The sequence below is a fragment of the Convolutriloba macropyga genome, chromosome 11 (assembly GCF_964194025.1).
Source record: "Convolutriloba macropyga chromosome 11, txConMacr16.3, whole genome shotgun sequence".
NCBI classification, from domain to species: domain Eukaryota; kingdom Metazoa; phylum Xenacoelomorpha; order Acoela; family Convolutidae; genus Convolutriloba; species Convolutriloba macropyga.
The window spans coordinates 8,760,123-8,785,332 of record NC_134478.1 but is presented as its reverse complement, the minus strand read 5'-3'; the positions used below and the strand labels follow the sequence as shown (position 1 = coordinate 8,785,332).

At 36.5% G+C, this 25,210-nt stretch overlaps 2 protein-coding genes across 7 annotated transcripts in view; both read right to left on the bottom strand.

The window, feature by feature from the left end:
* The window catches only part of LOC142349487 (serine/arginine-rich splicing factor 7-like), a 398,530-nt gene that overhangs the window by 10,811 nt on the left and 362,509 nt on the right, over positions 1–25,210 (bottom strand). For 3 of the 6 annotated variants that reach the window (XM_075401076.1, XM_075401079.1, XM_075401080.1), the window contains exons 1-2: positions 2,336–2,472; positions 817–1,045 (exon numbers count right to left, since the gene is read on the bottom strand). In XM_075401076.1, the coding sequence (XP_075257191.1) occupies positions 817–1,019 (203 nt within the window). In that variant the 5' untranslated portion in view covers positions 1,020–1,045; positions 2,336–2,472. Of the gene's footprint in view, positions 1–816; positions 1,048–2,335; positions 2,473–25,210 lie in introns of those variants that run through there. The other 3 variants (XM_075401077.1, XM_075401078.1, XR_012760828.1) reach the window with 2 other exon arrangements.
* LOC142349483 (thioredoxin domain-containing protein 5-like) overlaps positions 2,420–25,210 on the bottom strand; it is a 47,478-nt gene continuing 24,687 nt past the window's right edge. Inside the window, exons 4-9 of the mRNA XM_075401072.1 lie at positions 25,038–25,209; positions 24,077–24,376; positions 19,554–19,640; positions 10,740–10,948; positions 7,384–7,504; positions 2,420–3,227 (exon numbers count right to left, since the gene is read on the bottom strand). Coding sequence (XP_075257187.1) covers positions 3,075–3,227; positions 7,384–7,504; positions 10,740–10,948; positions 19,554–19,640; positions 24,077–24,376; positions 25,038–25,209 — 1,042 coding nt within the window. The 3' untranslated portion in view covers positions 2,420–3,074. The remainder of the gene's footprint in view (positions 3,228–7,383; positions 7,505–10,739; positions 10,949–19,553; positions 19,641–24,076; positions 24,377–25,037; position 25,210) is intronic.

The following is a 25,210-nucleotide window of genomic DNA, read 5'->3' as shown; positions in this document are numbered from 1 at the left end:
GAACGCGGCTATTAATAATTGCTATGAACTTCGTTCAAGAGCAATTAAACAAAGAAGTCCTAATTAAGGGCAAAGTCTCCAACCCTCAATCCAATTGAAATTCAATATTTCGAGTTCACCTTTAAAGATCTATTTTTGAAAAACTCCGTTCAGGATCAAAGTTTTCACTTTCTTGGTGCAAAATTGCCGTGCAAAGTGAAGTCACCTATTGAAAAAATATATAGATATGTTGAAAAAAACAAGAATCTAAAATTTTTGCTGCATTCGAGCACCATGAAGACTTAATAAACATGTCATCTTAAAGCTTCCCTAATTTTAACTTAGAATTTCCTCATCCTCCTCGTAGTCCAAAACTTTCCCACAACATGCGACTACAATAGCTAATGATAAACATATCAAAAAGATGAAAATAACAAGCACAAACTTTTGCTAATGCCAACCATTGAACTCTGTCTAGCACATGTTTCTTTACTTGTGATCATTTCCGTGTTTTGACACGAAAAAACCCGGTATTTTTTGAAAAACCCCAGTTTCACTTTTCACTTGGTGAAACATGACTTAATAAACATGTCATCTTAAGCTTCCCTAATTTTAACTTTGGTTAAAAAATTCCTCAGCCTCCTCGTACCCCAAAACTTTTTTTTACCATTTTTTAAACATTTTTGTGGTATATGAGAATTTGATATCGTTATATTTTGCAGATACAAAATAGCGTTACTAAACCACTTCAAGTATATTTAATTAGTTATTCACTACATTGAAAATTGGTCGCTTTTTTCCGTAGCAAAAACTCGGAAGTCACATAAGATTTCTTACGTTCCATCTAACTTGTCCACAGCGTAGTCGGCGTCTTCTCGCTCATAGAACTCTACGAATGCAAAGCCAGGAGGTGACCTTGCAATCCACACACTTTTAATGTCTCCACACTTTTCAAACTTCCTTCTGATCTCATTCTCCTCCCCGTTGTTGCCTAAGTTGCCAATGTACACTTTGTACACATCGTCACCTCCACGGGGCATTGTTTACTCTTCTCAAACAAAGTTGTCTGAAAAATTCATTTTTATGAGATTTACTGATCATTCTAACAGATACACTCACCAAATTAAAGCAGGTTTTTGAATTAGGTCTAGGAAATAACCCCTTCCCCCTCCATTTAAAATAGAATTTTGGCCGTAAATTTGTTCGGTTGTGACAGTTTCATCTCAAGTCCCACTGGCCAATCCATGAGGCATGGTCATACGCGCAAAATGAGAAGCTTTTATAGTCACGTGGGAGTTTCCTCTCTAAAATTAAGTTTTTCGGGTTTCTTTTCCAAAACCGTTTTGAATGACCTGTTGATTGTGTTTCGTATATATTATAAACATGTTGGAGTAGCCATTGCAAATTAATCAAACCCCTGAGAAGCAAAAAAATTTAGCAACAAAATTGTCAGAAAATAGCGGCGATAGCTTCGTCGTCCCACCATATTGAATAGCTAATGATTAACAGAGATCGAAAAGATTAAAAACGGGCAAACATTTTTGTTAATCCCAACCATTGAACTCTGTCTAGCAAATGTTTCTTCACTACCGTTGTGATTACTTATGAATTTATACAGAAAAGCTATAAAATGCGTCAGGCGTGAACCGCCCTTCATACTAAGAAATTACGTCTACCAGTTTTGGTAAGCCGCATACCATTAAGACTCTAAGAGAACTGCAGAGCGAATTAAGACCCTCTAGGCCTTAAATGTTTATTCCGTCTTTGAGGACAGGAAGACCAAAAAAATGATACGAAAAGTCAGTAGTACGAAAAATCGTATTAAGCATAACTAATACAAATGCTAGAAATTTTGCTTGAGAGCACTAAACAAAGATAGCCGCCAGATTACCGGAAAATAGCCACCGTTCACGTCTAATGGGATTGAAGCAGTTCGAAAAAAAACAAAGAAAACTTGACAATCTATTTTCCTAAGTGCCTCAAAAGTATTCTAACTTTCCGCAGTTTCATTAGATTAGATGAACATGGTGAATTCGGCCACATATTGGAGAACAAAAAGCTTCATACGAGCTATTAGTATAGTCTAAAGAACTTTAATAACACAACACACTGAGTCTTTAAAGACCAAGTCTTACTGCTCGGGCTTCATTGGTTTATTCCACTTTTCGACCTTGAAGGTATTCGAGTAAATTTTCTGCGAACTATCAGTTCTATTCAGTTGAATACGAAAAACGTAAAACGAATCTTAAAAGAGCGCCTTTGGATAATACGTAGTATACTATTGATAGCGGAGAAACACCATTTATCCCAATTTATTTCTTCGAAGTAAATGGGGATAAATTTTGGAAAATCTTACCTCAAACAAAACGCACCAAACTTTCAAATGCAGATGAGGCAGCTGCAGAAATAGAAATTGAGAATTATTAAAACTAAAACAATGTTATAAGACACCAAATTCAATTCAAAATTATGACAAAATCAATTTTGTTTCAGCACCAAGTGATATAGAATAATGAATATATATTATAATGCGTAACAATATAGAACAAACAATGACAAAATGGAACATTTGAGTTATGTTATCACATTCAATATGGGACAATACAGTGTAATATTTATAGACGCTTAATGACTCATTTTGGTACAAGTCAACTTGGTCAACTTTTGCATACTAAATGCTACAAAACAATGGCATTAAGTAATTTAATCGCAACGTAATTTAACAGTGTCACAAATTGTTATGGACTCGTATATATACAAATAATTGCACCATGAAACAAAAATTATTTTTAATGAACCTGCGAAATAATTAGTAAACTTATCACTAACTAGGAAGCGCCAATTAGAGTTAAGACAAGAGTCAATTTGACAAGATAGATAGGCAGCCTTTACTAGGGTTACATGACAATAGGCAAACATGGTCACAATTTTTGGAACTTCTTCAACGTTTTCCAAAACTAGTTGCAAAAATATCATAATTGGTAAGATGATATAGCTTCAATTCCGGCGACATTTAAATGAGCATCCACATTGCGAGAGATAACCGTATTCATTGATGGCATTAATATGTCTTTATGGGGAGTCTGAGTATGAGATCATAGTTCATCTCTCATGAATATGATCGACTGTTTCATACTGTCATTAATGAAGTCCCTCATGTTCTCTGTCGTCTTTGCTGTGTTTGAGTCCATCTTGTACACTTTGGTGCCCATGTAGAAGTAGAGAAACGTCTCGTCATCGCTGAAGGCCTGAAACACTGTCATGTTTATTCACTGCTACAACAGCCAGTAAATGGGGCAAAAATGGCGAACGCCCACCCACACAGCTCAAAATTGCGAACAAAGTAGACAAGACAACGGACAACTAAAAAAGGTGGGATGTAATTTGAAACACAAAATCGGTCAGGCATAACAGGGACTCACGCACACACGCAACATCAAAATCTGCAACACTCTTGTTTGAGATCATTTAAAAGCCAATTTTCATAGTGACTAGATATAGCCGGACCAGAAATACACAAACATTTGTAACCAAACACTATTTTTTGTCAAATAACTCCTCTATTCTACAAAAATTCTGTGTCAGGCAGTAAGAAGCAACAAAAAATACAACCAAATAACGTCGGGGGAATTACTCTCAAACGACCGTCGAGCTGCGAGCTTCGGTAGTAGCCAGCTATTAGAGGGAGGTTTGAAGCAAGGGTGGGGTGGGAGCGGGCGAAGAAAGGCCAGCAGAGTAAGGTTTCAATGGTCGAAGAGAAGGAGGCGGCAGTGAGGTGCATAGAGTCCAAATCGCCAAAAACGGTGTTACCTTTTGTTAAAACTGAAGGCTATTAAGCTCCGGAACCGACCCAAGTATATATTCACTGAGGCCGGAGCCAACTACGCACTCAACAAAATTAACCTCCTATTTTATTACACCAGTCATTTTGAACAATAAAGTTTGAGAAATTTTAAAAAATCTATTAAAAAATGCCTTCACAAGTTCCCACTCCGATAAAAACCATTTGCAAAAGAACGTGCAATAAAATCATTCTAATTAAATAATAGCACTACGAATTGAAAAACAAAAAAGAAACGGTATTTAGGGAGAAAACCTAAAAAAAGTCAGACTTTTTACAAAAATTTTGCACAAAGTGCTAGCACCGAAGGTTACACCAATTTTTCTGAAAAATCCATTAAAAAATCTTGAGCTCGATTACTGGCCCACCCAAGTCTTTTCAGAGACAAAATTTTTTGCCAATATTTTTCGATCTTGCATTTTAAAGTTCTTTTAGTGGTTTGCTTTTTGTTTGTATAATATCTTTCTCTGAAAAGAGTCGTTAATTATGTTTCTGAAAAGAATGTCTCTCCACTCAAAGCAATTTATGGAATGAAAATCAAAACTGAAAAAAATACAAATATAATTTTGTTCGGTGAAAACTGTCCTGTATAAAATGAAAATGTCAATTGTTGGTAGCTTTACCTCACGAGCAGGTTTAGTTTAAGTAGTGAAATAACAAGAAAAACGATAAACAAAGCTTAATATCGGAAGATAAAGGCACAAAACTATGCAGTTTTTCTATATGCCTTCGAGTTTTAAAAACATTTTGCAACTTTAGTGGTTGAGATTTGTTTTACTTTAGTGGCATTGGTGATCTTTCAGCTTAATTGATAATCATCTGATCTCAAGTTTTTTTTCCTATATCTTCCGGTTTCCATCTTTTTGCAAACGTTTTTCTTGTTCACTGTTTAATCTGAGGCTATTTGTAAGGTAACGCTACCAAGAAGTGACCCTTTCAAACTATACAGAATACATACCTCGAAATTAATATCAAACCGAGATGACAGAACATAAAATATTTAAAAACTTTGAAAACAATAGCAAATTTTAACAAAATCTTGCTGAAATTCAAGATATTAAAATCATCAAAACCATTTCATTGTCTCAAGAGACTCTCCGGTATTCCTGTTTCAAGCCTGAAACAGTTTCACAGGCTCATAAAGATCCTTGGAGCAAACAGGCTCGTACACTTGGAACAAAAATTTTCCACCAAAATATAAAAATCTTAAATTTTATCCTAAAATTACTAAAACTTGAATGAAAAAAATGTTGATCAGCATCCCATTAACTCTAATAACTACGCGGCAGCTTATTATCCAACCTTGAAGGTCCCAGGGCATCTGTTGCCGGAAAAAATTTAAAAACATGCAAAAAATTCAAATATTTTAAAAAATTGCTTAAAATCGTGATATTTAAATCTTGAAGAACATTACATTACATCTATAAACTATGCAGTATCATAGTATCAAACCCTAGAGGGAACTTGTGGCTCTTGAGACTAGAGAAACCTAAAAATGTCAAAAATTAAAAAAAAAAACTTGAAAAAAATCGCAAGTTTTAAAACGAAAAAATTGCTAAAACTTGTGATATTAAAAAGTTGAAAATTAATCAATGACCAGCAAAATTTCCAGAAAATTATGATCCAACCATAATGAAAGTTTTCTGACCCTTGAGGCTCAAAAAACCTGAATAATGACTAAATGTCAAAAAATTGAAAAATGGCAAAAATTGTCAAAAATATGCTAAAATTCGTTATGTTAAAATATTGCAAGACATTCCATTTAATCTAAAAATTATACAGTAACCTATTTTCAAAACCTAGAGGAGGTTTCTTTGCTCTGGAGGTTGAAAAAACCTAAAAGACAAAAAAATTCAAAAAACTAGAAAAAAAGGCATTATTTGCACCGGGGGCTGATTAGGGGAACACTGGGGTGTGGGGGGAACAGCGCGGTGGGGGGGGGGGGGGGGGGGTGCATTAGTAGGGGGTTAACAGTGGGGATGTGTCTTCAGTAAAACAGTTTGAGCTGAAAGACTCTAAGAGCACTTAATGCCCACTGGGCGCTACCTGTTTATCCCGTTTTTGAGGACGAAAAGTCAAAAGCGTCAGACGAAAAATTGGTCAAGCGAAAAATCGCATAAAAAAGACAGACAGGACTAATATAATTGCTACAAACTTCGTTTGGAGCAATTAAACACGAAAACTGAGAACAGCAAAGGTCAATCACATACATCCAAAAAATGTTACAAAAGATCGAAGGAGATCATAAAACCTGCTAAAAAAGCAGGACGAAGTGGCAAAAATAGCTCAAAAAGTTGCATAAAAAAATTGAATTGTCTCAGTGTCTTCACTTCAAAAATTGAAAAATGATTACAAACGTACGACTACCAGCTTAGATAAATTACACAAACACCTTTGATTAAAAAGTTAAAACTAAAAAAAAGCTGTTTTGAAACAATCGCACGTAATTGCAAAATATTGCTCCCTTCGCGCAAATTTTTTTACACATACTTTTATCGCTTTCTTAGAGTTATGCTTAAAAAACCACTGTGATTTCTCTCTCGGATTTCAACTTCTCTTCAGCAGAGTGCACTAAGCATTTCTTCTTAACGTGACGAATTTGACTTCATCTAGAGGACATCATTTAAAACATAAGGGATTAACGTCATAAGACTTAGTTCTCTCGAACTAGTGGGAGATCTAACCTATTGCAGCCTGCTTCAGTTGTGGGCGAGATAAATAAAATCACTAAGGGGTTCCAATTACGTCATTAGAGGTTTTTACATACCACTATAGTCACTAATAAAATTTAAAACAAACCGACAAATGTCGGAAGAATTCTCTTGAACGATCGGCGAGGCAATTTAATTCATAAGGGGGCTCTAGCCTAGATCAAGTTTTCTTTATGGATGAAAAACACTTTGACCTCAACATGATTCGAACCACTGACCTCTCGATCCATGCCCACCCTAACTAACCACTGCGCTACAAGTCAGTTAATTATGCTACGCCGCAACCGATTTTATATTAGCAACTTAGGAGCACTTTAGGGTTGCAAAAATAATTGATCACTACGGGATTCGGTCCATGGACCTACCGATCCTTCACAAGAAGCCCTGCCCACTCGGCTATCAGGTCCTCAATTTGCTGAGCTGAAATCGATTTTGTTTTAGCAAAAAGCTTTACTTCGGAGAGAGAACAATAGAGATCACTAAAAAATGATGAACGAAAGCGTGAAAAAGTCACTTGAGAAGTCAAAGAGTGTTCTAGAAGAAAAGTGCAAAATTGTCAAGCGAAAGATTTGCATAAAAAAGACACACGTTTACAATAATTGCTATGAACTGCGTTCAAGAGCAATTAAAAAATACAACTGTTTCAGCGCATTTCATGTGACTTTTAGTAGTGAAGTGGCGCCACTTGAGTTCAGCTGCTGACACTAAAAAACGGTTAACCGTTTTGACTTGAAAAGTCAAAACGGTTAAGCGAAAATTTTGCATAAAAAAGACCATTAAGTTTACAATAATTGCTTGAAACTTCGTTCGAGAGCAATTAAAAGAGGAGATCGAGTTAGTAGTTGGTTTTACCTTTTGGTCCTTGCAGAGTGTCTCAGCGACTCCACAGTCCACTTCCATAATATCAACTCCTTTCGTCACTCTGTCTTTGAAGTCATGGAACACTTCTCTATCCTTCATGTGATCGTCATTCCTACAGAAACAGAAGGAAAAGAAGATACAAATTGGTAGCCATTTCTTCAAAGTGTCAGAAAGTGTTATAATTCGGTTTAGCACTTTTAGTTAGATTACCCAACTATACTTAACTAAACTTCTCAACGGAAGAGTTTAACTTAATACTGATAGCAATTAGAATTCGCTCTTATGAACTTTGATTTGCTAAATCTTGGAATTCTGTTTCTAATGCCATAATTATAATATTCTAAATACATGAAAAATTACCAAATACATCAGATTGCCGGACAATAGCCGCGATAGAGCTCCTTGGCCTTCAGGTGAATTAAAACAGGCACAAACTAAATTGACCGCCGGTTATCTAGAATCCCAATAGTTAGATTCGGAGTGAAATTTTTTATGACAAGGAAGTACACAGCTCCAATAAAAGAAAGTCTTCGAGATGAGGAATGTAGAAATTCAAATCTTCAAGTATTAGAGCAGTTAAGTTAGGGTCACTATTTCGGTGCAACCTATTGAACTTCAACTAGAATCTTTTTAAAAATTGAACTTCAAGTGAATGCAGAAGTCATTTCTTCAATCGATTAAAATCAAACGTTTTTCTCTCTAATGACAAAAAACTGACACCGAAGAGAAGTACACGTCACACTCAGCTTAAATTGCTCAGCGGTAGTAACAGAAAACGAAGAACTGAAATAGTCGGAAGAATCAACGATAGACACAACGAAAATACAACGAGAACATAACCGACTAACGCTGGCCGAATTACTCTCAAACGACTTGCAAGCAGTTTACTCTCAAACGACTTGCAGCACGGGTTTAGCCGTTTCTGAGGACGAAGTCAGAAAGTTCTGACAAAAAATCGGTAGTACGAAAAATCGCATAAAGAAGAGCGCAGCACTAATATAATCACTACAACCTTCAATCAATAAAATCCTCGCTAACGACTTGCGGCTATAACATTAGGGTCATGAACTCTAAATAACAGTAATAAAAAATATCCTTAGCTCCAATTTTCCAATCCATAACTGTCAAATTGACGCAACTGCGACCAAACACAGTCAACTTTTGACCATTAGGAGCCACAGACGAATTTTACTCAACATTCCAACAACAACTTTTACATTATAAATGTACATTTACATGTAATTATACATTCTCAATGAAAACGTGTTGAATACCAATACTTGTTTATCAACAACGCAAAGGAACAACTTGTCCGCTAGGAGAAAATTTTTAGCCCTTCAGGCGCTGAGACTTTCAAAAACAGCACACTTAAGACTTTACAAGACTTCTAAAGCTAGCTAACTTAATGGATTGTAGAAAATAGAGCTCAGACCGGAAAGAGACCATACCTTAACATCAAATTACTCTGCCCAAAAACAGTCAAAGAGGAAACAATCTTGATAAAAACTTCAACAGGGTCAAATAGTGAAAAACTATAATTTTAGCAAAATTGGATAGAAAAATTAAAATAAATTCTAAGCATACTTGGTTACGGTAACAAATCAATTTTCAAATCAATTTTCAATAAAAAAATCTAAAGAAGGGAATAATGGTCAGCTAAATCTTCCTTTCACGTGCAGCAGTGACTTTTACATCTCCTGTTGAGTGAAACTTATCCATTTAAAAAAACAGATTAAATTAACTACTCTTAAAGTCAGAAGAAGCCCAACATTATATCAATATAGATACGCTCAGCTTAGTACTGCGCAGCTATAAAAGCATTGGAAGCTAAATATTATAAAAACTAACAAGTTACAAGCATCTCTGTTACCCATTAGGTCTAATGTTTAACAAGATATCTGAAAAATTAATAAAAAATGAAGCTCTTCATCAGAAATACCTCGGACACGGTGAAAATCCAATATTTCAACAGTGAGCTGAACAATATCGACACGTAGGTAGACAAAATTTTAAAAATGCTTATTTGGTTGGGGAAAAAGCGAAACGGCAAAAGTTCAGGTTTTCGGGAGTATTCACAGAAAAATGTATTGCGAGTTAAAAACATAACCGGCAGATTGTCGGAAAATAGCCGCCGTTGACGCGCTAGACGCACATCATTAATGAAACAGAAAAAGGAGAATGAAATTGAAAAAATTTTCCTAAGTTAAAAAAATTGTTATAATTCAGTGTGCAGTTTCAATTAGATTCTAAACCTATACTTAATTCAGCTTCTAAACTGAAGGGTATTCAGCTTAATACTAATATCAGCTAGCAATCGCTCTCATGAACTTTGATAAACTATCGGCAAAAGTTCAGGTTTCCGGGAGTATTCACAGAAAAATGTATTGCATGTTAAAAAAATAGCCGGCAGATTGTCGGCAAATAGCCGCCGTTGACGCGCTAGACGCACATCGGTATTGAAACAGAAAAAGAACGAGAATGAAACTGACAAAATTTTCCTAAGTTAAAAAAATTGTTATAATTCAGTGTGCAGTTTCAATTAGATTCTAAACCTATACTTAATTCAGCTTCTAAACTGAAGGGTATTAAGCTTAATACTAATATCAGCTAGCAATCGCTCTCATGAATTTTGATAAACTAATTCACTATGACTTAATGACCGCCCTTTATCGGTTTATCGCGTTTCTTTTGATTTTGCTCTTTTGACATTGATCGTATTCACTGCACTGCGTAATTCAATGCGTGAAAGATTTTAGAATCCACTCAGTTGAAACAGTGAGTGAGGTAAGTCAGAAGTCAAATGTGAAAATCGTGACTTATGTAAAACGAAAAACGTGATCAAAAGGTAAAGCGAATTTAAAAAAAGAGCGCCTAAATAATAGCCCCTAAATAATAGCCGTTTGATAGGCTGACGGCGGCTATTAACAATAGCATATTAGAGATCACTTGAAAATCAACTGTTCTGATAAATTCCAAACAATTTTCGATACCTACTAGCGGGAATTATTGATATTAATTCCCGAAATTAAATTTCAAGAAAATTTTGGAACAACAATTCAACGATATATTAAGTAAAACGATCCGTCTCAAAACATTAAACATCAGAGTGATAATAATTGGGCTAAACATGGGCGCGCAGTGACTGAGGCAGGGACCCAATCGAGCACCTTTAAGATCTAGATTCTCGTTGTTCAATTATTGGCCCACGTTATGATTAACTGACATCATTCTCGGCAGCAGAAAAATTAGATGTTTATTGAGTTTAACTGTTGCCATTACTCCATTTTAACTTCGGAAATCAATTTCGAAGTTTCAAAGCTCAAATACTTCAAATACTGAGTACTTACGATGCGTGGTAGTAAATTACTGCAAACGAGTGCCTGATGTCTTTCCTCAATGCCTCCAATTGGGTGACTGAATCCAGTGTTCCAACTTTCCTGGGCAGCTCCTTCATTCCCTGGTTTGGGCCTCTTTCTGGCAAAACTATTTGGATCAGCTTGTTTTCCACGTAGTCGCGTAACGACTCGTAATCTCTCGCCCCAGCGTAGCCACCGATCTAAAATTGAGCCCATTTAAGCTTCCATCAGCTCAGATACCTTCAAGCCTCACTCAAATGTAAAGGTTTTGAGGTCCACGCTATTCAAACGAAGTACTGAGAATCTACTCGTCAAACTTTTGATTTGACTAATAAATTAACATACTAGTAGGCGCGATTTAGTTGCTCCTTCAACAGATCGATTAAGATTACCAAAAAGTTTCGAGGTCGAGCATTAAAACAACGGTCAGACAAAACACAAGATCGACAGGACCTAAACAAGTTTAAGTTCACAGCAACTAATAAAGCAACTTCATTAGGAAGGAGTTCTCAACAAAAACTGTCCTCCGCAAGAATTATCATCAGCAGATATAATCACCATAGCAAAAATGGCGATGCCATATAAATGTATCAAAATTCAACCCAAACTTTTCAAAACCAAAGTTTCATTTTCGCATACATCAAGGGCCAATAGCTTTCCCCGACACGACCAGCTCAAGCAATTGACCATTGGGTACATTGCGAAAAAGGCGACTTAAATGGACGCTGCAGAATAGAGTTGGTTACAACATCACTGCATTAGTTCCAATAGAATAATTATAAATAATAGTGAGAAGTGCATAGTTCAACAGCAGAATACTTGAATAGAAAGTAACTTCTAGTATAAAAAGTCCAACAAGCTTGATCAAAAATATAAAACATAACCGACTTACAACCCGCGAGCAGTTGGCTTTGGTACAAGCTGGGGCTTAGGGATAATAGCATTAACGGAGGTGACTAGAGTGGAAGTGGAGGGATCAAGCGTGGAGGACGGGTGGATGAAGCGTACCCTAGAGAAACGAACCCTAGAAAGAATCAGACAAATACTAAGAATGAGTAACAAAAGAACAACAAAAGCGGCAATACTTGGCTGGCTAGCAAGCCTAGAAGAGCTACCCAAACTCCCTGGTCATAAGAGAAAGACTCTTTTTTGCGTAAATTTCTAAAAGAGGCGGGAATAAACTGGGCGGAGGCACCCGAGTTAGCAGCCCACAGGAAAAAGTCGAAAACTATGGTAGTATCAAGAATGGAACACATGCGTAAATGGGAAACCGAAAGAGCAAAACACCACCAAACAAGACAACTAACTAGAAAACACCACCAAACAAGACAACTAACTAGCATAAACAAACCGAGCTTAACACCACCACCACCCAGTCTGACGAGCGAGGTATGCAACAAGCAGTGTAAAACAATGGCAGGCCTCAAGATACACCAGAAACGAATGCATGGGCCAACTGAAATTTCGCTCTCCTGTGAAAACTGCAATTGCGCCTTCCAGTCGGAGTCAAACTGGCGAAATCACTCAATTAATTGACCATTGGGTACATTGCGAAAAAGGCGACTTAAATGGACGCTGCAGAATAGAAATGGTTACAACATCACTGCATTAGTTCCAATAGAATAATTATAAATAATAGTGAGAAGTGCATAGTTCAACAGCAGAATACTTGAAAAGAAAGTGACTTCTAGTATAAAAAGTCCAACAAGCTGGATCAAAAATATATAACATAACCGACTTACAACCCGCGAGCGGTTGGCTTTGGTAATAATTGGGGCTTAGGGATAACAGCATTAGTGGAGGTGACTAGAGTGGGATCAAGTGGAGGGATCAAGCATGGAGGACGTGGGGGATGAAGCGATGGAGGGGGTGTAAGGTTGGGAGGGCTGGACGAGGAGGGTTTAACAACAGCTGGAGGAGGCTACCGGAAAGAGGTCTAAGAGAGGGATGCTCAACCTCTCCATGCTTATTCAATGTGTACCACCAGGTGGTAATGAGAATTGCTGAGGAAGAGAGGAGGAATACCTGCGACCCAAAGTACGGACACACAGGGGTGAAGTGGAAATGGATTCCCGGTAGCAATATACCAGACATCAATAAAATAGAGAAGCCCAATAGTGAAGCCAAAGAGTTGGCAATAACCCTTCTGTTTGCTGATGACACCACTATAATTGGCGAACGCCGCGAGCTCGATGAAGGAGTGCAAATAGTGAAGGATGTCACGGAAAGTTTTGAATAAAGGAACAATGAGGACAAAGAGGAAAAGGCTGTTTTCGGAACTACCGAGGCTGATGAAATACGGTTGCTCGGTTGCTGGCTGGGGCACAAACAAGACGTAAAAATAGAATTAAAAGAGCCGGGATGTTATGGACTAAAGTTCGCGGACAATTACTGAAAAGTAAACAGCCGAAACGTAAAGAAGCACAGATAGTACAGACGTGTGTCGAGAGCAGCCTTCTTTGATTGTGCAGTGCGTCCCTGGTACGCAAATGGAAAAAAGTGCATGCAATCTTGGATTGATAAACGCTACGGATACATTTCGAGTAATAAGAAAGGAACGCCACTTATACAGATGGTAAGGGAAAACGTAAACATGCAAGATATAAGAAATATATTAGATATCAAAACACTAAGAATGAAAAATGAAAAACGTACCCTAGAAAGAATCAGACAAATACTAGGAATGAGTAACAAAAGAACAACAAAAGCGGCAATACTTGGCTGGCTAGCAAGCCTAGAAGAGCTACCCAAACTCCCTGGTCATAAGAGAAACTTTTTTTGCGTAAATTTCTGAAAGAGGCGGGAATAAACTGGGCGGAGGCACCCAAGTTAGCAGCCCACAGGAGAAAGTCGAAAACTATGGTAGTATCAAGAATGGAACACATGCATAAATGGGAAACCGAAAGAGCAAAACACCACCAAACAAGACAACTAACTAGCATAAACAAACGGAACTTAACACCACCACCACCCAGTCTGACGAGCGAGGTATGCAACAAGCAGTGTAAGACAATGGCAGGCCTCAAGATACACCAGAAACGAATGCATGGGCCAACTGAAATTTCGTTCTGCGAAAACTGCAACTGCGTCTTCCAGTCGGAGTCAAACTGGCGAAATCACTAAAAGAATTGCGACCCGACGTCTTCCAGCACCCCAGCGAGAGCATACAGACCGAGATGGAAAATATGCGATACTTGCGGGGAAGAAAAGTCGGCTTCGAATGACGCGAGACACGTAGAAAACTGCAACCGAGTGAGAGGACATGCCCCAGGAGGGGCGAACGTCTAGAAGAAGTAAGGAGGATGGTTTTTTTAAAGGTGGGAGGAGGAGGGGAGGGGGTGTCAGTAGAGGGTAAACACCTGCCACACCATGAATTTGTCTTTAAAAAGTTTCGGTCAATCGCATGCTTAGAAACTATTAAAGCGTAAGTATCTCAGAGGGGGAGGGGAGGGGGTGTCAGTAGAGGGTAAACACCTGCCACACCATGAATTTGTCTTTAAAAAGTTTCGGTCAATCGCATGCTTAGAAACTATTAAAGCGTAAGTATCTAAGAGCGCCACTCAACGCCTCCCCCGGCGCTACCTGCTTTTCCTGTTTTTGAGGACAAACATTTACGTTTGTACGTACGTACGTACGTATGTACAAGGAGTCAGACAAAAAATCGGTCAAGCAAAAAATTGCATAAAAACGACCACAGAACTATTATAATTGATACAAACTTTGTTTGAGAACAATTAAAACTCGTTGCAAAAGCAGATGTTAAGAACATCAGATAAACTAAGGGATTTTTTTTTAAAATGTAAGCAATTATAGTGGCCGAGCAAAAACCAATTTAACAAATTCAAAAACCATTACCTACAAGCAAAACTTTTACTAAAACCATTGCAAAAACAATTAACTACAAAAGCAGAAAAATTAAGAAAAAGCATTAACAATTTCAAGCTCAAGGGCAAAAGAAAAAAATTATCATAAAATCGAAAATAACCGCTAAATTCAGTTAAAAGAAATTATCAAAACGCTTAAAATAGAGCATTACGCTATTGCAGCTAATAAAAAGACGAAACAAGATTTGAGTTAAATTTTTCTGCCGTCAGTAAAAAAAAATCACATCCCACTTTCCAGGAAAACTTTGCAAAACAGCAGCCAATTATCAGTCCCAATTACAATTACTACGTTTAGCTAGAATTAGATTAGAACGGCTGACTCAAATCAACTGCAGTTTAAAAATAGCTGAAAATTGTTTCAGAGCAATTAAAGTAACTAACAGTTCAAATAGTCGTATTAAATAAAACTCGCAGATTGATGGAAAACAGCAGCCAATGATTACCTTTACCATGATTGGCAATGAAAGAAAAGAAAAAATAAACAACTAACGTTGGATGAATTGCTCCCGAGCGACAGGTGGGGGTTTTAATTTAGGGGTGTAGCTAAGATTTTTTTCAAAAACTCATCCTACCCGATAGTGTTTCGAACCCACGACATCCAGGATCGCCGTCAGACATCTAAACCACTAAGCTACGACGGCGTTCTTACTCAACCTCTAACAACCACTTTTATATTAGCAAAAACCTCATTTCAGAATTAGAGCAATTGAAACCACTCAAACCCAAGCAGTGAAAAAGTCACTTCAGAAGTCACAGAATTTTCAAAGCAAAAATTGGTCGAGGAAAAGCCGGCAAAAATCAGCAAAATACACGAAAAACCTCCGAATTACCATGAAGATTCATATAAATTTCCAGAAACCTTCAAACCACTACCAAAACGATTCTAAAATTAAAGCAAAATGATAACGAAACCTCTACAAAAAAAAATGAAAAAAAAATTGCTTTAAAAGGCGGCACCTAAACAAGAAATTTCGCTCGATTACAGATTTTTTTCTCGCTCTCTACATCAACTTCTCGCTCTCTAGAAAACAGCGATATGAACAAAAAACCACTCTATTTTTGCCACACTATCACTCAAAAATTTTTCACGTGTATTTCCTTTCGTGCTTCAAAATTCACTCCAATAAAATTGATTAGAAAACACATAGCCGGAAAAACTCCGGAAACGACTCGAAGTGCAAACCCACTTAAACCCTATCCATCTATTCATCAGACGAAATGTGCCTCCATTAATTCAAGATTAACTTGAAACAAAACCACAAAACAAAAAAGTAAAAACAAGAAAATCAAATCTGATAAAATATTATTTTTAAAATCTGATCAATTTTGTCATAAATTGAGAACCCGAAATAACTATCTCTGCCAAAAAAATCATCAAAATGACCAGTACCTACTAAGATAGCCGGCAGATTGCTGGAAATTAGCCGGCGTTGACGCGCTTAAGATACCTCGGGATTGAAACAGAAAATAAACTGACCAAATTTTTTCTATTTTCTCCAGTGTCAAAGTGTTCTTATTCGGTTTGCAGTTTAGGTTGGATTCCAAAACTATACTTAATTCAGCTTCTAAACTGAAAGCTATCAAGCTTAATACCAATGTCAGCTACCAAACAAAGCTTTGATATCCTAATTCTCAATGACTTAATGACCGGGCTTTACCGGTTTATCCTGTCTCTTTTGATTTTGCTCTTTTGACCTTGACTGTAGTTACTATCTTGCGTAATTCATTGCGTGAATGGAATTAAAAACGGTTCAGTTGAAACAGTGAGTGAAGTAAGTTAGAAGTCAAACGTGAAAGTCATGCCTTACATAAAACGAAAAAACGTGATCGAAAGGTACAGCGAAATTTAAAAGGAGAGCGCCTAAATAATAGCCGTTTGAGAGGCTGACAGCGGCTATTAAAAACTACTTTTGAGAATTTCTAAAAAATAATTGAAGCGAAATCGTGAAAAAAAGCTCTTATACTAAAAAACTGGAAAAAGTTAAATTTCTATTACAGAAAAACATAAATCCAAGACAAATTCCTTTCAGCCAATAGATTATCCAGATGCTCGCAAAACAATAGGCAAGTCATAATGGGCAGAAACTTATCTAAACAACAGAAAAAAAACAAGAAACTGCAGAAAATTAATAAATAGTATCAATTTTCGCCATTTTTTGTCAAAATTCTCAAAAAAAAGCCCCATATCCACAAAACTGTAACCCCTTGATGTCTAAAAATTGCTCAAGTAATAGGATTCTTTTCAATAGACCATTCAACAGACCGTTTTACTCCCATTTGAGGGGGTAAAACAAAACCGTCAAAAATCGCAAAAATTAGCCCAAAAATCAGCAAAATACATCAAAAACCTCCGAATTAGCATGAAAATTCATATCAATTTCCAGAAACCTTCAAACCACTACCAAAACCAGCCTGAAATTAAATCATAACCAAAACCTCCTAACCAAAAACTTAAACATAACCAACTAACGTCGGGCGAATTGCTCTCAAACGACCGGCGAGCGGATGGCTTCGTCAACAGCTAGCCACGGTTTAGTGACCTCAGGGCACTACAAATTTATCCCGTTTCTAAAGACGAAAGTCAAATGGGTCTGACGAAAAATCGGCCAAGCGAAAATTTACAATAAAAGACAAACAAGGTTAAAAAATTTGTTACAAATTGCCTTTAGGAGCAATTAACAATGGTTTCCTAAAAAGTGCCTGTTGGATCAGTTATGATAAAAAACATTTCAACAATAACTCATTGATAATGAGGATCAGAGATGAAATTACGCAAAGAAGATGATGACATTACGCATGATATTAATATCTTTAGAACCGATTCATTGTCTCAAGAGACTATCCGGTATCCCTGTTTCAAGCCAGAAATTGTATCACAGGCTCATAAAATCCATACACTTGGAACAAACAAATTTTCCAAAAATTTGAAAAGTTCATCCAAAAATTATTAAAACTGGACTCATAAAAAGGTTGATCACCATCCCATTAACTCTAGAAACTATGCAGCAGCTTATTATCAAACCTTGGAGGTTCGAAGGCCTCTGTTGCCGGAAAAAAAAATAAAACATGAAAAATTGCAAATATTTTAAAAAATTGCAAACAATTCGTTATATTAAAATCTTAAAGAACATTCCGTTACATCTCTAAACTATGCAGTAATATATTATCAAACCCTAGAGTAAGTTCCGTGGCCCTTGAGGCTAGAGAAACCGAAGAAATGACAAAAAGTTTTAAAAAACTTTAAAAATTGCAAGTTTTATAAAAAAATTGCTTTAACTTGTGATATTAAAAAGATGAAATGACGAAAATATCAAAAATATGCTAAAATTCGTGCTGTTAAAATCTTGCAAGACATTCCATCTTGTCAAAAACCCATCTGAAACTTGAAAAAATTTGTTCTTGAAAAAAGAACAAAAAGTATTGAAAAATCTTGCAAGACATTCTATTTAATCTAGAAATTATTCAGTAACCAATTTTCAAGCCCTAGAGGAGGTTCCTTGGCTCCTGAGGCTAAAAAATCAAAAAAACTTCAGAACTTAAAAAAAGCAAGTTTTAAAAAAAAATTGCTAAAATTTGTGACATTAAGAAGTTGAAAAACTATTCCACGGCCATTAAAAATTTGTCAGTAACTAATTATCAACCCCCTTAGGATGTTTTCTGGCCCCTGGGTCCGCAAAGACCTGAATAAGGAAAAAAATGTCAAAAATTTAAAAAATTGCACGTTTTGTCAAAAAATTGCTAAAACTCGTGATGTTAAAATGTTGAAACCATTCCATTACCACTGAAACAATGCAGTAACCTATTATCAAACCCTAAAGGAGGTTCTTTGACACCTATGGCTGATAAAAATCAAAAAATGTCGAAAATTTTCAAAAAGCTTGAAAAAAATTGCAAAATAGTAAAAATTTGCGTTTTTAGCAAGCAGTTGTTCGTCAGTAGCTGGCCACGGGAGGGGTGGGGGGGGGGGGTCACTGGGGTTTGATTGGGGGCATCACTGGGGTGGGGGGTATTAGCGCGGTGGGGGTGAGGCAATAGGGGGGTCAACAATGGTGGTGTCTTCAACCTCTAAGAACCGCCCTTCACAACATAAGTATAAGTCTCCAAAACAGTTTGAGGTGAAACAGAGTTGAAAGGCTCTAAGAGCACTTAAAGCCCGCTGGGCGCTACCTGTTTATCCCGTTTTTGAGGACGAAAAGTCAAAAGCGTCAGACAAAAAATCGGTGAAGCGAAAAATCGCATAAAAAAAGACCGACAGGACTAATATAATTGCTAAACTTCGTTTGAGAGCAATTAAAAAAACTGCTCTAAAATTCCGCACGTGAACAAAAAATTTCGCTCGCTTACAGAATTTTTTCACACCTCAATTTTCTACACACCTCTCTAAGAACCGCCCCTCACACTATAAGTATAAGTCTCCAAAACCGATTCTGTGAATCTCATACTTGAAGACTAGTGAGCTGAAAGGCTCTAAGAGCATTTAATGTTTATCCTGTTTTTGAGGACGAAAAGTCAAATGCGTCAGACGAAAAATTGGTCCAGCGAAAAATCGCATAAAAAAGACCGACAGGACTAATATAATTGCTACAAACTTCGGTTGAGAGCAATTCACAATGAAGAGAAAGTCTTCGAGAAAGAACGCTCTTTTCTACAGAGCTGAGAGATCAATATGAGACAGCCGACCTTTTGAATGTTAGTGTTAATTTTCACTGCTATTTTTCTAGTCAGATAATAATTCACTTGTTAACTGCTTATTTACCTTGAAATATGACGCCTGTAATACATATGATTGATATATTAAATGTAGCTGTACTATTTTGCAAAGCGCATCTGTAATCATTTTTTCTATATACCAAAGAAGGAAAAAGATAATTGGCGCTTTTCACAAGTGCTACAATTAGATAAATGAAGTCCAGTTACTAACATCTTTGCCCTTCCTGAAGTACATAAGAGTTGGGAACCCTTTGACCTTGTATTTGGCACAAGACTCTTTGTTGTTGGTACAATCGATCTAAAAACAAATATTCATTTAGCGATCCATGAAATCATTTCGTTACAGCTTTTACAGTTCATCAATGAGCCAGCCTTTTTCCTAAGCCGTCTTAGAACTTTTCTCGAGACGACTCTTCAATCAATGTTGAGTTTTTTGCCAATGGTATTGTCGGTCTAAATCATGATTTAAGAAAGTCAAAACTTCCTGGTTATACAAAAATTTCAACATCAGATTCGCTAATTTCTATGTGAAAACTAAATACGGAGGCTCCGTTATGTGCATTTGCACATAATGTTCCAGACCTGCTCATCCACCTTCTCGACTTAATTGCCTGCAAATGGAGTAGAGAAATTCAAAATAATAGTGTACTAGATTCTTAAGGATATTTGATGGCTTCTCAAATATGGACAGAATTGTATACCAGTGAGGCTATTTATTATTTCATTAGAATTAACTAGCAAACTAGCAAAAAAGAATTGATAACAATTGGTTAAAAAAGAAAACATACCCGGCAGATTTCCGGAAAATAGCCGCCGTTGATTCCAATAAGCATGATTGGGATTGAAATAACAGAATATATTGAAAAAAAAAAAGATTTTTGTACAAAAATATTTTTTAAGTCCGATTTATTTTGATGGCATTTCGTAGTTGAACATACTTCTGTTTCTTAGAGAGAGGCTACAGGGGCTACTATCAACACCAATAAGCATTAGAGGTGGTAACTAAGACTTATAGGAACGACGTTCAAATAGCGGGCATCTAAAATTGGGCCTTATGGGTTTATCCAGTTTCTATTTCTGACTTCAGTTTTTTATTCTGACTCTGTTCATTTTGAATTGCTTTGCTGAGCAACTGATGTTCAAATTCACTTTTAGCAGAATGAGAGAAGAGAGAAACTAGCCTAGAGAAGTCAAAAAGATTTCACGCAAAATGTTGAAAAGGCGGCAAAATGAGGTAAAGCGAAACATTTTTTTATTCGACGAAGTAAAAAAAAATAGGAGCGCTATAATAGCCGGCTGAGAAGATGAGGGCGGCTATTAATCAAGCTTATACAATTTTTTACGCAGAAAAAAGGAGTTTTATCAAGTAAAAACTTAATTTTGCCAAACAAAAAATGAGATTCTGAACTCAACTTTTATTCCATTCACCCCACAAAAAAGGAATTGACTAATGACGTTAATACCGGTACTCTGATTGTCTACAAACCAAATGGCCCGACATACGTGTTAAAATGATCCCAAACCAGTCAAATCAAGTTGATGAATTGTACAATACGAGCTCTTAAAAAATATAGCTTTCAAATCACGATTTTTGCAAAACGGTATAGAAGCATTCAAACACTATCCAAAAGCATTATTATAAGTGAGCTCATTATATTTTGACTTAGCAAGATTAAAAGTTTGAGGGAAAAGTTTCAGAACATAGCCGGCAAATTGCCAGAAAATACCCGCCGTTGACCCCGCTTGACGCACATTGTAACTGAAACAGAAGAAAAAATTCAGAGATAGAAATCAACTTTCTAAGGGTCAAAGTGATTTTATTTGGTGTGTAAATTCTGCAAATTCGGTTAAATTCTAAAACTACACTTAATTCAGCTTCTAAAATGAAGGCTATGAAGTATAACACTAATGCCAGCTAGCAACCGATTTAATGAACTTTGATAACCTAATGCATTATGACATAATGACCGGGCTTTATATGTTTATCCAATTTTGATTTTGCTCTTTTGACTTTGACCTTACATAAATACGCGAAAGAGCTTCAAATCCATTCAGTTGAAACAATGAGCGAAGTAAGTCAGAAGTCAAGCGATCAAAAGATAAAGCGAATTAAAATAAGGAGAGCGCCCAAATAATAGCCATTGAGAAGCTGACGGCCGCTAACAAAAAATATGCAAATAAAAAATCGGCCAATGTGTAATAAAAACATAGCTGGCAGATTGCCAGAAAATAGCCGCAATAGATTCGTAGATCGGCAGTCTAAAAAAACAGTAAAAAAGACAGACCAAAAAAAATCGTCTTTTCATTGAAGGCTGATCTGTTATATTTTGATTGAAAATCTGTATTGCTGCCTCTATTAGCTGATCTCAAATAACCTTCATTTAGAGTGACACACACCCATTTGACCTTATCTCTTTGAATTAAAGTAAATAAAAGTCAATTTCAAATTGAGGAAGTCATTTTTGAGAGTGAGGTAAGTCAAGTGTGACCAAAAATTTAATCACGCGCATGAACAAAAAAACTCGCTCAACTAAGAGCGAAAAATGACGTCACACATGCAATTCAGCTGAAATTGCATGAACGAATGAACAAAAAGTGGCTGTGACGTCATATGGTCGTAAAAATCATGACGACGAAATAAAAAAACATAGCAGGACAAGTCCTGACGTACAATTCAAAGAATTTTCATTGACTAAACAGAAAAACTAGACTTAGAATGGACTATGAGTGAATTGAGAAAACCGTTTTTTAAAAAATCAGATCAAAAATACGAATAAAAACAGAAAATCAATGTCAAAATGCCGCATGTGAACAAAAAATCACTACCGAGAAACCGAATTTTTGTTCAAACACCGTTTTCTCACTCTTCTTTAAAATTAGAGCGAAAAAAATTCACGCCGCAAAACCACTCGCTTTTTCGCTCCATTTCCTGTTTCGGCGTGACCAAATTCACCACTCCAGTTTGACTTCAAAAATCATGAAAATGTGAACAGATCTTAAAAAAAAAGACAGCGCCCCAATACAATTCAAATTCTTTGAATTGTAAAAAAACCAAGAGAAGGCCAATAAGAGCCCCAGCTATCGCTGTGCGGCTATTAATCAATCAAAAATACCATTAGATAAAAACTAAAATTGCAAAAGATTCAATATTGCTTTGTTATAAGACAAGCAAAATCTTTAATTAATAAGACTAACTTACAAGCCGACAAAGAGAACATCAGGGCTAAATTAAATCTGATTAGTTTTCGATAACAAACAAGCACAAAAAGTCCAGCTTCAGAAATCCAGCCAACAACTTTTTATAAATACACAAAGTGCCACAGCCATTAACAAAGATATTAAGTAGCTTCTCTTAGGCAAATATACCATCCATAAAACTCCAAGGGGACCTGCCATTCAAACTATGCAAAAAACAAAAACATGAAACACTGCGAAATAGTCACAAACATTTTATAAAAACACAATCGATCAATAGACGCCATTGATCGGTTCCAACGATAGCATTTTTGCACCATTAAAAAACATATATAAACATTTGAAGCATTCAAAAGCAACTCCGGAGAAAACGCAGCTAGCACAGAAATTAAATTGCCGCAAGTAAATTCAAATGACCCCAAAAACCTAAACTCTTTTTAAACATCAAATTCTCACTCCAGTTCAGTGTTTGGAAAATATAATCTTTAGAACTACTCACTTTGTCACTGCACTTACTGTGCTCGCGTGATTAAAATTTGTACTTAAATTTGGTGTAAAGATGAGATCTATGAAGCCCAGGCTATTGCTGGGCTAACGTGGCTATTATAAATACAAAATTAATCCAAGAATTAAATGTAAAAAAGAAAATGTAAAATAGATTAAAACCTATGCAAAAAATGAACAAAATAGGGTTAAATTGACTAAAATTAGCAAAGCTGCTAAAAATAGCTAGATAAAACTGCTGTTAAAAATAGTTTCGCTAGATAGTAGAGGATCATCTAGCCCTTATTCAATTTTATGAAGAATATTTGAGGAAGTTTTAGGGCAGTGCTGAAGAATTGTGAGCAATCTCATCCACTAAGATACCACGTCTTTGATCCTCATCCGCTGACAATCGGTTTTATATTAGCAACAAACCATGAGAGCAATTGATATCACTCAAAAATGAACTGAAGCGTGAAAAAGTATTTTGAGAAGTCAAAAAATGTTCTAGAATAGAAGCTTAAAAACGGTCAAGCAAAAACTTCTCAATATTCGCCTCAAAGTTTGTTCGCCAGCAATTAAAAACATTTGTCATTGGCCACATTTTATTTATTTCAGCAAAATAAAATAAAGTTTGAGTAAAAACTTTCAAAAAGTGAAAATTAGCAATACTCAGTTAAACCTTAAAACCCGATAAGTCCTCAAAAAGGACAAAATTCACTCTTTCTATATTCTACGCTCGACGGGCTTTCTAATGATATCACTCACAACTCTCTACGTAAATATATCAACCGGCCAAAATCGACTGAGCAAAAAGCAGTCAAAGGAGTCGGAACAACAATCGAGTCCAAACTACTCAGGCGTTGTTGAGAAAGCCATTCCCGTTAACTTATTCTTGAGCTCCATGATAACACCTCAACAACCCCGAATAACATTGGTAAACAATTTTTAGTGACTTCCAAATGAGTCGGAGATTCCAACGGATCCCGATACAGAACCCCGACAATCAATAAAAATGTCGACCATTAATATCCGGTAATTTTCGGCACAACTTACTCTTGTGATCCTGATGGACACATAATGCAAATAGTTTTCAGCCAATTTCTCCCACGTAGGCATCAGTTTCTTACAATGGCCACACCAGGGAGCGTAGAACATGACGAATACATCTGCGTGACTGATATGATGTTTGAAGTTACAATCCACGGCCTCCCACATTCCATGTTTGGTCGGGCTCACTTTTGAACAGCCTCTTTCAGCCTCTGGGGTCTTAGAGGGTATCTCGGTTCCATTCACTTTATTGTTGAGGTAATTTGTCAACGATGTCACGTCTCTGCCGCCAATGTACTTCTCGACCTGAAACATTCAACTCATTTGTTGAAGTTGTGTTTTAATGATTTTTTTTATGTGACCAAATAATATGTGAGACTAGTCGATTTATTTACTAATTAAAAACATAGTCGATTAACGTCGGAAGAATAGCTCTCGAAAGTCTAGTGGGATCTGGAATTTATTGTAGCCTGCTTCAGTCGGGGAGGGGGGAGTAACTAAATTACTTAGGGGCGCTTCAAATGACGTCATTAAATGTTATTATATACCACTATAAACACTAATAAAATTCAAAGTTAGAAATTACACCAATTTTGGCGCACTTTTCATTTCACTTTTATTAGTCAGCTTCCGTTACTTGAGTTCAGCTTCTTAAAATTGTGAGAAATTTAGATAATTTAGTGAGGCAGAGATAATTGCTAGCCACCTGTGAATGTGCAAAATTTAGGAGGCAGCAGTTTAGTATTTGCTGATATGGACCAATCGATATGCACCATGGACTTAATTTTTTAATTTTAAAATTAGGATAGCGATATTTTTGCCCACCAATTTTAGAGTGCAGAGCTAGGAATCATATTCGCATTGCAAAAATGATCAAAAACAACAGCTAAAACTCCCATGAGTTTCTAAAACTCAACTTTGTATCTTTCTCAATGTAGACACTCAAACCAAAATGAGAGATACTAACCTCCTTGCCATCTTTGATGTACTTGATGGTCGGGAATCCATGCACGTCATATTTGTTGCACACGCTCCTGTAGACAGTACAATCCAACTTGCCAATGTGTACGCTTTCCACAGAGGCCAGATTCGAAGCCAGCTCCGCCCACGCAGGTGCCATCCGCTTACAATGACCACACC